Below are 12,817 nucleotides of genomic sequence, written 5' to 3'. Positions count from 1 at the left end.
GGAGAAGGCAGGAGAATGGGTTCGGAGAGAGAGACAGATCAGCCATGATTGAATGGCGGGCTAGACTTGATGGACCGATTGGCCTATTTCTTTTCCTATCACTTATGATCTTATGATGCTAGTATATACAGAAGATAGAGATATAATGCAGTATTAACTCAGCAGGTCAGGCAGCATCTCTGGGGAAAAGGAGTAGGTGATGTTTCGGGTGAGAACCCTTCTTCAGATCTGTGGCATCAGCCTGGATAAACCTTCGAGTGACATTACCGAACCGCCAACATTTCTAGTTTACTTGCCGTATGGAACATTTTGCCTCACTAAAATAACTTTCCAGATTTGAAAGAAAGCTGCGGTTTTTTTAAGATAAATATTAGTCCAAGCTGCAAAATTTTAGTTGTACAGTCAGTTATATTTAAACAAGCATTTCAAACCCTTGTATAAACCTTACAACTCCAAGATTTTATTCTTTTGTTTAGGATTTGAAACAATAGGAAAAGCATGGTACATTTTAAACAATAGACCAAGTGAAAACCTGAATAAATAACCAAAATGCTGGAACAATTCAGCAGGGCAGGCAGCATCTCTGGAGGGAAATGGACAGGCTACGATTCAAACTGATGGAATGGAGGGGAGGAAGCTTTAGACTTTAGAGATACAGCATGGAAATAGGCCCTTCGGCCCACCGAGCCCGCGCTGACCAGCGTTCATCCCGTACACTAGCACTATCCTACACATTAGTGACAATTTATTATAGGCCTAACCCAATTATTAACCTATAAATCTGAAGGTCCTTGGAGTGTGGGAGGAAATCAGAGCACCCAAAGAAAACCCATGCGGTCACTGGGAGAAGATACAGACTCCTTACAGACAGTAAAAGTAGTCGGGATGAAACCCGGGTCTCTGGCGCTGCAAGGCAGCATCTCTACCACTGTGCCACCAAGCTGGTAGAGAGACGTGAGGGGGAAGACTGCATTTGCAGTTTTTTGGGTCATGATTCCAGAATCGGCAGTCACTTGGTTGTCCAGGTAAATAATTGAAACACATTGATTGATTGATATTTTATTATCACGGTGAAATTCTTTGTTTTGCATACCATACACAAGGTATGCAAAGAGTCGTCACGGATAGGGTGTCGATAAAGGTATAACGTAGAAACATAGAAACATAGACAATAGGTGCAGGAGTAGGCCATTCGGCCCTTCGAGCCTGCACCGCCATTCAATTTGATCATGGCTGATCATCCAACTCAGTATCCTGTACCTGCCTTCTCTCCATACCCTCTGATCCCTTTAGCCACAAGGGCCACATCTAACTCCCTCTTAAATATAGCCAATGAACTGGCCTCAACTACCTCTGTGGCAGAGAGTTCCAGAGATTCACCATTCTCTGTGTGAAAAATGATTTCCTCATCGGTCCTAAAAGATTTCGCCCTTATCCTTAAATTTCCCCCTTGTCCATAACATGTTAAATGTAATCCCAATGGACTACATTCTCAAGTAGGAAGATTTTACTTGCAGCATAACCTTCCTGACTATGAATCTTCACTTTTTGCTTTAGTGCCGAATATCTGCTATGTTTCCAAACCATTCTGTTTGGGAATGAGGAGGGTTGTTTCTGCCAAATCTACTGGCCAGGGAGTAGCTCGATTGGAAATGAGTTTGGATGGCTCTATTGTGAGGCCCAATCAAAAATAACAGTGCGCATGATTTGACCTGACAACTCATTGGAAATGTCAGTGTGAACCAATGTCTGACCCACTGAGTTTTAGTTTTTAAGTTTCCAGTTTTAGAGATACAGTGTGGAAACTGGCACTTTGGCCTACCGATTCCATGCCGACCAGCGATCCCCGCACACTAATAGCCCTGTCCCACGATACGAGTTCATTCCAAGAGCTCTCCCGAGTTTAAAAAAAATCAAACTTGGGGCAAGCACGGAGAATGAACGTAGCAGGTACTTTGGAGCTCGGGGATGTTTCTTAGCGGCTCGTAACGCTAACGGCAGGTACTCGGGAAGACTCGCTAGCGGCAGGTAAGCACGGGAAGACTCGTGAAGATTTTTCAACATGTAGAAAAATGTCCACAAGAGCCCCGAGTACCGTCGAGTGGCCATTACCATAAATCTCCGAGTTCGAATCAGGGCAAACTCGGGAGAGCTCTTGGAATGAACTTGTACCGTGGGACAGGGGTTTAACACTATCCGACACACACACACACACTAGGGACAATTTACATGTATACCAAGCCAAGTGGCCTCTAAGCCTGTATGTTTTTGGAGTGTGGGAGGCAAACGGAGCTCCCGGAAATAAATCCACGCAGGTCTCGGGAGAACGTACAAACTACATACAGACAGCACCTGTGGTCAGGATCGAACCCAGGTCCCTGGCGTTGTAAAGCGACAACTCTACCACTGCGCCACCATGCCGCCCCACAGTTACTCCACCACTTTGCGTCCTTTTTTGTGAACCACTGTCTTTTGGGGGCCTGGATCGAACCCTGGAATCTGTTTAAATCACAGATGTGTGGAACAGGAATCTTGCAACTGCTTTGCTTGCCTGCTCCTAAAATGACCAATTGGATTCACCACATTAGACTGCCTGCTGATGTTAATAAATTGATTCACAAAGCTGTCATTATTTGCACAAAACAATGATATTGTTAGAAATATGCTACCCATTGTAAAGAATGGTTTGATTTGACAATTAGTGAATAAGAATAGATTACCAATATATTAATAAATAGGTTGGTGTACATGCTCTTCATCATTCATGCTCCCACGTTCCATAAGACATGCAGGTGTGTAGATTAATTGGCTTCTGTAAATTGCCACTGGTGTATAGGATGTGAAAGTGGGATAACATAGAGCGAACGTCGACTAACATAGATACCAGCGATTGATGGTTGCCATGCTATGTGGACCACAGTTCCTGTTTCCACGCTGTATCTCCAAACTAAACTACACTAAATTTAAAAAGTGGAGGATAAGATGGGGAAGTAGATTTTCCACTTTCATAACTGCTCATTTCCCTCCAATTTCTATTTCTCATTTCGGAGTTCCAGCACCAACAGTATTGCACTTTAAATTGCCTTTGATCCAACCAGCAGATGTGTTGTGATTAACATGAACGCTGTAAACCACAGTGAGTAGCTCCAGATTGTATATTAGGGAGTAAATACCGAGCAAGGGCTCCAGATTCTAACATATCAGCAATAACAAGTACTTTTATTTAGTTCTGTAATCATTGCTGTTTAAGGGCAATAAACATAGCAATCTGTGATCGTACTTGGCCGGGACAAAAATGGGCTCCTGTGTACTATTAAACACCTTAACTAGTGGTCTTAATGTTTATTCAAGAAAGAAGCTATTTAATTCCTCGCACACCCTATAATTGCCCAGCATATAAATGTTTATCGCTCCGTTAAGAAACTCTATGTATGCCACCTGATTCATTTAGTATTTTTTTTCTCCTGTATTTATTGTTTGAACTCGTATCTTAGGTTCCGTTTACTGAACTATGACCAGCTACCATGGCAGCCCAAGCACAGACCACTGCCTCTGAAAAGAAGGAAGGCAAGAGCTCCATCATTGAAGGGGATGTCTTCACAGAGACCAACAAAAAGTCGTCAGCCTCTGCAGCATCACGAGGTACGTAGGAAAGCTTTGTTTTTTTTCCTCTGCAGTTTGCGGGCCGCGGACATTGCCGGCATTTGTTGCCCACCCCTGTCCTTCCTTCAACTGAGTGGCTTACCAAGTCGTCTTAATTCATAAATTCACAAGGTCTGGGAGCAGAATTGGGCCATTCGGCCCATCAAGTCTACAAAACCGTTCAATCGCGGCTGAGCTATCCTTTCCCTCTCAACCCCATTCTCCTGCCTTCTCCCCATAACCCCCTCACACCCATTACTGATCAAGAATCTACCATTCCCCGCTTTTAAAAATATCCATTGACTTGGCCTCCACCGAGGTCTGTGGCAGTGAATTCCACAGGGTCACCACCCTCCAACTAAGGAAATTCCTCCACATCTCCTTTCTCAGAAGACGATGAAGTCAAACAAAATACACTGGATATGAAGCTGTACTTAACGAGACCAGGCAGGGACAGCAGTTTTCATTCATTAATGGACGTTAGTGAGCCAGATGAGGTTTAAAGAGCAGCCCTGCAGTTTCATAGTCATGATTAGTTTATTTAATTCCAGATTTGCGTAATGAACTGATTGTAAATTGCTGAGCTTTCATGGTGGGATATTGAACTCGTGCCTCCAGGTCATTAATCTAGGCCTCTGGATTATAAATCCAGACAGGTATCTGCTGGGAACCTGCACTATTTACATGAGAACCTGTACTGAATCACCCCCTCAAAATGTACAGAAAAAAAATAGTACTCTCATTCAGATGTGATAATGGCATTTAAGGGGCTGTGACAGAGGCGCATGGATATGCAGAGAATGGAGGAGTATGGATTATGTTCGGCATGGGGAGGTTAGAATACCTTGGCATCCTGTTCATCATGGCGTTGTGTTCAGTTCTGGGCACCATGTTGGTGGAAAGACGTCAAGCTGGAAAGGGTACAGTGAAGATTTACGAGGATGTTGCCAGGACTCGAGGGTCTGAGCTATTGGCAGAGGTTGAGTAGGCTAGGACTCTATTCCTTGGAGGATGAGGGGTGATCTTATAGAGCTGTATAAAATCATGAGAGGAATAGATCGGGTAGATGCGCGGAGGCTCTTGCCCAGAGTAGGTGAATCGAGGACCAGAGGACATAGGTTTATGGTGAAGGGGGATTGATTCAATAGGAATCTGAGGGGTGATGGGTGTATGGAACAAGCTGGTGATGGGCGTATGGAACAAGCTGCGAGTGGAGGTAGTTGAGGCAGGGACTATCTCAACGTTTAAGAAACAGCCAGACAGGACAGGTTTAGAGGGATATGGACCAAACAAGGGCAGGTGGGACTAGTGTAGCTGGGACATGTTGGCCGGTGTGGGCCAGTTGGGCCGAAGGACTTGTTTCCACGCTGTATGACTTCAGCACGACCATTGGGGGCCGAAGGGCCTGTTACTGTTCTGTACTGTCCTCTGTTTCATGTTCTGTTTATCCAGCACATGCCCTATTTATTAGACAGGAAACAGCCAGAAGCTGCCAGAGTGCAAGGCAGTACTGAAGGGGAGTTGTCTTGAGTATAAACACTAACGTGGGCTGCAAGGGCGAAAACACATGTTTCCGGATTATTTATTTTCTGTACAGTTTAATGAATGGCGTGCTCGAATACAGGTTGCAATTTGGCATCGCTCGTTTCTCTGAGGAATCCTCTGTCTGCGCAACGGGTTCATGTTTGACCCAAGTGGACGGGGTATTGAAGAAGGTGGATTTCTGGTCCCTGTGCAGTCACCAACCGGTGACGGACTTTACTCCTGTGGGTTGCCAATCAGCTGAGTCCTGCTGACATAAAGGCAACAAAACCAAATGATGATAACTTCATGGCTAACATTTTGTATTCACAGCTAGGTTTCCCAGATTCCACATGATTATGGAGTAGTAATTTTGAATTCTCTTTTAAGCAGAGGTAATTGCGTAAGGCATGTATTTATTTATTCCAGATCCTATAGAATGGGATAGGTTTTGTACGCATTGCACTCAGAGTTTGCTCTTGACTTGTGAAAACCCCCCAAACACTATAAACAACCCAGCGCTGTATATATTGTTTGTTTGGGCCTGGTTTCATGCCAGCGATGAAGTGAATCATCTGAAGCTTTTGGCCAGCTGTGAGCTGGAAAAGTTGTTACTTCCTGATATACACTTGAAAGGATGTTAATCTTTGGAAATGTTCTTGATTTTGGGATGACCCCTTTTCCCTCAGAGAGCGTGCAGAATGTTTTCTTTGGTGGGAACAGCAAAAGAGCTCAGCCTAAACATCTCTTTGGAGACCGGGCTTGGTCATCATGTCTTGTAACCATGTGAACAATGTAACAATGATGTGGTTGACTGATGTCGGTAAGCAGTCATTCATTTCTCTTTGCCTGTTTCGCAACCCCCTTGTAGTTATCTCAACTAATACAGTACCTTAGCGTGGAGAAACTCAGCGGGTGCAGCAGCATCTATGGAGCGAAGGAAATGGGCAATGTTTCGTGCCGAAACCCTTCTTCAGACCCAAAACGTTGCCTATATCCTTCGCTCCATAGATGCTGCTGCACCCGCTGAGTTTCTCCAGCATTTTTGTGTACCTTCGATTTTCCAGCATCTGCAGTTCCTTCTTAACCAGTACTTTAGCATGGCAGCTTATTATCGAATTTCCATTACAAAGGAAAAAAAAAACCCTTTTTGGAAGAACTCAGTGATTCAAGCAGCTTCCGTGGGGGGAGAAAGGAATAGTTGATACTACTGTTCGAGGATCTGGATCCTCGCTGCACCATCGAGAGCATCCTTACCAACTGTATCACAGTATGGTATGGCAACTGCTCTGTCTCCGACCAGAAGGCATTGCAGAGGGTGGTGAAAATTGCCCAACGCATCACTGGTTCCTCGCTCCCCTCCATTGAGTCTGTCCAAAGCAAGCGCTGTCTGCGGAGGGCGCTCAGCATCGCCAAGGACTGCTCTCACCCCAACCATGGACTGTTTACCCTCCTACCATCCGGGAGGCACTACAGGTCTCTCCGTTGCCGAACCAGCAGGTCGAGGAACAGCTTCTTCCCGGCGGCTGTCACTCTACTCAACAGCGTACCTCGGTGACTGCCAATCACCACCCCCCCCCCGGCCACTTATTATTATTTATTCAAATCGTTTGCTATGTCGCTCTTCCAGGGAGATGCTAAATGCATTTCGTTGTCTCTGTACTGTACACTGACAATGACAATTAAAATTGAATCTGAATCTGAATCTGAATCAGGACCCAGTATTTAAGGTCCGGCAGTTTGTGTTTTGCTCCAGATTCCAGCATCCACAGTCTCCTGCATTTCCATATTCTGTTACAACATAGAAGGAAGCCACTTCAGCCTGCTCGCATTCGTCCCAAATTTTCGCCCTATAAACTATTATTCCCACCAACCTGCCCCATATTGTACCCAACAGCGACACACTAGGGGCAGATAGCCGACCGATCCGCACGTCTTTGGGATGTGGGAGTAAACTGGAGCACATGGAGAAACAGATGTCGACACGGGGAGAACAAGCAATCTCTGAGACAGCTGCCGAGGGGATGCTTGAACCTGCGCAGTTTGAGTTGAGAGTAGCATCGACTAACTATACCACAGTTCCATCATGTTGGAACAGACAGGGCTTTCTTCGTTGCATCTGTTTTGGACAGGTATGGGTATAGTGAAGATTATGTTCCTCTCTATGCTATTTCTGGAATAGTGAATTCTCTGCTAGGATACTGAAAGGCTTGGGTATAGTGGATGTGGAGACGATGTTTCCACTAGTGGGAGAGCCTACGACTAGAGGTCATAGCCTGAGAGGTCAAAGGACGTTCTTTTCGGAAGATGAGGGGGAATTCATTCAGTCAGAAGGTGGTGAATCTGTGGAATTCCTCGCCCCAGAAGGCTGTGGAGGCCAAGTCATTAGATATATTTAAGGCAGAGATAGATATATTCTTGACTAGTAAAGGGGTCAGAGGTTATGGGGAGAAGGCAGGTGAATGGGGTCCTTCAGTCTGAAGCTTTTTGTGTCTATCTCCAGTTTAAACCAGCATCCGTAGTTCCTTCCTACAATATTTCAGTGCCATTGTGTTGAAATGAATCTGCCCACCCCCACAGGTAGCAAATCTCAGACCACAATCAGGCTTGGCCAGGTCGGTGGTTGGGCGAGCTCCACCTCCCTGCTTGAGTGCAACCCCGGGTGCTCATCCATTGAGGAAAAGGCAGCCCAATTGTGTGGCATGCCATCCCAAACTGAACCATTCACTCCTCCACTATTGGTACACAGTGGCTGCAGTGTGCAGCATTCCAGTTCTTTACCTAGGCTTTCTTGCAAACGGGATGTAATGCTGAGGCTCTATAAGGTGTTGGCCAGGCCATATTTGGAGTGCTGTGAGCAAATATGGGCCCCATATCTGAGGAAGGATGTGCTGTTTCTGGAGAGGGTCCAGAGGAGGTTTACAAGAATGATTCCATAAATTAATGGATTAGCATATGATGAGCATTTGACAGCACTGGGCCTCTACTCGCTGAAGGTTGAGCCGGGACCTCATTCAAACATACAGAATGATGAAAGGCATAGATAGAGAGGAGGTTACACAAAAAAGCTGGAGAAACTCAGCGGGTGCAGCAGCATCTATGGAGCGAAGGCATATCTTGAAGAGATAACGCAGTGGAGTATACACAGTGTTTAAGAGGATGTGGAAAGGATGATTCCACAGATGGGAGAGTAGCACCAGAGTTCAAACCCTCAGAATTAGAGGGCACTCTTTTAGAAAGGAGGTGAGGAGGAACTTCTTTAGTCAGAGGGTAGTTAATCTGTGGAACTCATTGCCACAGAGGGTTGTGGAGGTCAAGTCAGTGGATATTTTTAAGGCAGAGTTAGACATATTCTTGATTAGAACAGGTGTCAAGGGTTACGGGGAGAAGGCAGGACAATGTGATTAGGAGGCATAGATCAGCCATGATTGAATGGCAGAGTAGACTCGATGGGCCGAATGGCCTCATTCTTCTCCTATAACTTGTGTGAGGCTCATCCATTGAAGACAAGACAGCCCACTTGTGCAGCATGCCATTCCAAACCTAAACATTCATTCCTCCACTATGGGTACACAGTGGCTGCAATGTGTAGCGCTTCAGTTATTTGCTCTTAGGTCTTTCTTGCAACGGCACTTCTAAAGCTGTTGCATCTGGAGGTTCCCTTCCAAGCCACACCTTATGCTGATTTAGAAATATATCACTAATCCCTCACTGTGTCTAAGTTTAAATCCTGCAACTCCCTTGTTATCGACACTCTTTTGCCTCTTGTCCGGCCATCTTCCATAGCACATCTTTCCGGTCGGTCAGTGACGGTTGACGGTCGGTGGTTGCAGAATTGGCTGCTTTAGTCGATCACTGTGGTACAGTTTCTGTCGTCAGCATTGCCCGGGAAGCGCCACGTGGAGCCTTTTGCTTGCATCCCACTATCGACACTGAAACATCGAAACATAGAAACATAGAAAATAGGTGCAGGAGTAGGCCATTCGGCCCTTCGAGCCTGCACCGTCATTCAATATGATCATGGCTGATCATCCAACTCAGTATCCCATCCCTGCCTTCTCTCCATACCCCATGATCCCTTTAGCCACAAGGGCCACATCTAACGCCCTCTTAAATATAGCCAATGAACTGGCCTCAACTACCTTCTGTGGCAGAGAATTCCACAGATTCACCACTCTCTGTGTAAAAAATGATTTTCTCATCTTGGTCCTAAAAAACTTTCCTCTTATCCTTAAACTGTGACCCCTAGTTATGGACTTCCCCAACATCGGGAATAATCTTCCTGCATCTAGGAAGAAAGACAGCACCGGTTTAAGACTTCCAACACTGCCTCCTCAAGTGCATTTAAGGCCTGGACCACTTGCTGGACCACTTGCTGGCCTGGCAAGTGGTCCAGATGCCCATAAATGAATGTAAATACTAAAACAATTGACCAAATTATCCTTTAAGGTGAGGGGGGGGAGAATTAATGGGAACCTGAGTGGTTACTTTTTTTTACACAAAGGGCGGTGGGTGTATGGAACAAGCTGCCGGAGGAGGTAGTTGAGGCTGGGACTATCGCAACATTTAAGAAACATTTACGCAGGTACATGGATCGGATGGGTGTAGAGGGACATAGGCTAAAAGCAGGCAGGTGGGACTAGTGTAGGTGGGACATGTTGGTTGGTGTGGGCAAGTTGGGCCAAAGGGCCTGTTTCCACACTGCACGACTATAACTAATATTTTAATAGCACAATAAGTCCCATATTTTTTTTTTTCAACTTTTGTCAGCCCCCTCTCTCTCTGCCTATCTAATACCTTGGAATATATTTGCCCTTCCAATCATGCTGTATCCCTGACACTCTAACAATCGCACATCCCAGATTTCTAACATTTCCCATCACACTTCAGACGCTTCTCAACTCTCCATTGGCCATAAATGAGGCCTGATCTCGACACCGCAATCATACCTCCACTCTTGGCCGTCTTCCTTCCCAAGGTTCCACCTGTCCCCTGACCCTTCCTTGCCTGTAGTTTCCCCCGCTGCTCCAGTCCTGCAATGCAGACCTCCTCCTCCCCCACCCCAGCCCCAGACTCTGCTTGTCCATCACGCCATAGCCCTGTCTACCTTTGCTTTCTCTCTGCGTTACTCCCATACAATCGGCATTTTGTTTGCCTCCCTCACCCGTAGCCTAACCCCTGGACCCATGCCCAACTTAGGGGCAACACCAAGTCCCGGGTTAGATCGTGACCAGTTGCTGCCTTACAGCACCAGAGGCCCGGGTTCGATCCTGACTACGGGTGCTGTCTGTGCGGATGTTTGTACATTCTCGCCGTGAACGCGTGGGATTTTTCTGGACGCTGTGGTTTCCTCCCACATTCCAAAGACGTGCGTGCAGGTTTGTAGATTAATTGGCTTCGTACATTGTCTCTAATGTGTAGGCTTAGATAGGGTGGCCGTTGGTTGGCGCGGACTCAATGGACCGAACGGCCTGTTTCCACGCGGTATCTCTAAAAACTAAAACTAAATTATATATAGGTTGACCAGGCTATAACACTAGATCCATCTCTAATTAGACTTCCTACATCATTGACAGAATGATGGGGCTTCTAATCACTAGATAATTTCAATCAGTCCTCCCAACTACAGCTACCTGATAGATTGCTGGCACCAAAGGTCATGGACCACAACAGACTTCACCGTGTTGCTACCTTAATTAAACGCGATTGGAAGCTGATTTCCTCCTTTAATAATGTTTTAAAAAACGGATTATTTTTGGAAAGTAAAAAAGAAACCAAGCGGTGGGTCATGTGGGTTTATGTTTTTTGATCAGCACTTATTATTTTTATCATGTTTGAAGATGTCAGATGAGAAATGATAAAAGTCTGGTGTAATAAAGTTTAAAGAGTTAGTCGTTCTGAATTCAGGACCAAATCCGCTGACCATTATGTAAAAAATAGTAATGAATTACTCGATCGGCTGGCTTGCAGTAAAATTGTATCCTAATCCAAGAAAATGCATACAATCTCCCCGAATGTGTTGCAGGTGCTGATTGAAAGGCATCTTTGAAGTGGAAATTTGAATCCTTTTTTTCTCTCTTAACTTTTTTCGTTTTGATGTTCTAATGAAGAGCCTGCTAGCCTGACCCATCGAGGTAATGACTAGTACTTGATTGATCATAAGAAAGGGGTTTCGGGAACTGCTGGAGAGCAGCAGGCTTTCTTTACAAAAGAAGAATTTAACAAGTGAAGCTGGCAGGTTATTAAGTGTGCACACATTTTATTTATTACATCTTTGCGCTTGTTGCGGCTGCCACACACATCCGTGTAATAGTGACAGGCATGCACGCTGCAGAGCTAGTCGTTGCTTGCAGTGCTCTTTGACGTATTTCTGAGGGAAATAAGGTGTTCAGCTCAGTTTAGTTTATTGTCACCTGTGCCGAGGTACAGTGAAAAGCTTTTGCAGCGTGCTAACCAGTCAATAGAAAGACAATACATGATTACAATCGAGCCATTTACAGTGTATAAATACATGATAAGGGAATAACGTTTTGTGCAAGGTAAATCCAGTAAAGTCCAATCAAAGATAGTCTGAGGGTCAACAAAGAAGTAGATAGTAGTTCAGTACTGCTCCCTGGTTGTGGTCGGATGATTCAGTTGCCTAATAACAGCTGGGAAGAAACTGTCCCCGAATCTGGTGGTGTGCGTTTTCACACTTGTATACATGTTGCCTGACGGGAGTGGGGAGAAGAGGGAATAGCCAGGGTGCGACTCAGTAAACACCTCCCTTGGTACAGGATCAAGTGGTCACTGTGGTAGCTCTGCTGCTGGAAAGCCCAATGGACAATCTGCCAAAAATTGATGTTTTAACCATATAACCATATAACAATTACAGCACGGAAACAGGCCATCTCGGCCCTACAAGTCCATGCCGAACAAATTTTTTTCCCCTTAGTCCCACCTGCCTGCACTCGTACCATAACCCTCCATTCCCTTCTCATCCATATGCCTATCCAATTTATTTTTAAATGATAAGGGAATAACGTTTTGCTCTTTTTCTGGGAAAACTACACTACCGTGTGGTGAAAAAAAATCCGTGGAGATTCAAATCATTTGCTTTCAATTCAAATGAAACAAGGACATCACTGGCAGAGCCAGCATTTTTCATCTATCCCATTACTGGAGTGGCATAGTGGTAGCGTTGTTGCCTTACAGTGCCAGGTTCGAACCTGACGACGGGTGCTGTCTGCACAGAGTTCGCACGTTCTCACTGTAACCGCGTGGGTTTTCTCCGTGTGCTCCGGTTTCCTCTCACGCTGCAAAAACGTACAGGTTTGTAGGTTCATTGACTTCTGTAAATTTTCCGTAGGATGGTGCTAGTATATGAGGTGACCGCTGATTGGTGCAAACTCGATGGGCCAAAGGGCCTGTTTTGCGCTGTATCTCTAGAAAGTGAACTGAGGAAACAGATCCGCGTAAATTGATAGGTCCACAGTTACACCTACATGCAACAGCAAAGAAGGATAAGCAATCTTCTTACGCGGGAAGGAACTGCAGATGCTAGTTTAAACCGAAGATAGACACAAAATGCTGGAATAATTCAGCGAGTCAGGCAACATCTCTGGAGAATAGGAATGGCTGACGTTTTGGGTTGAGACCCATCTTCGGACCTGAT

At 45.4% G+C, this 12,817-nt stretch overlaps 1 protein-coding gene across 1 annotated transcript in view; it reads left to right on the top strand.

Annotated features, from left to right (window-relative positions):
• Positions 1–12,817, top strand: part of gli2a (GLI family zinc finger 2a) — a 442,689-nt gene that overhangs the window by 123,935 nt on the left and 305,937 nt on the right. Inside the window, exon 3 of the mRNA XM_055638741.1 lies at positions 3,495–3,642. Within this exon, the coding sequence (XP_055494716.1) occupies positions 3,525–3,642 (118 nt within the window). The 5' untranslated portion in view covers positions 3,495–3,524. The remainder of the gene's footprint in view (positions 1–3,494; positions 3,643–12,817) is intronic.

Source organism: Leucoraja erinacea, chromosome 7, assembly GCF_028641065.1.
Source record: "Leucoraja erinacea ecotype New England chromosome 7, Leri_hhj_1, whole genome shotgun sequence".
NCBI classification, from domain to species: Eukaryota; Metazoa; Chordata; class Chondrichthyes; order Rajiformes; family Rajidae; genus Leucoraja; species Leucoraja erinaceus.
The sequence above is the reverse complement of the archived record's forward strand: the minus strand, read 5'-3'. Positions and strand labels throughout refer to the sequence as shown.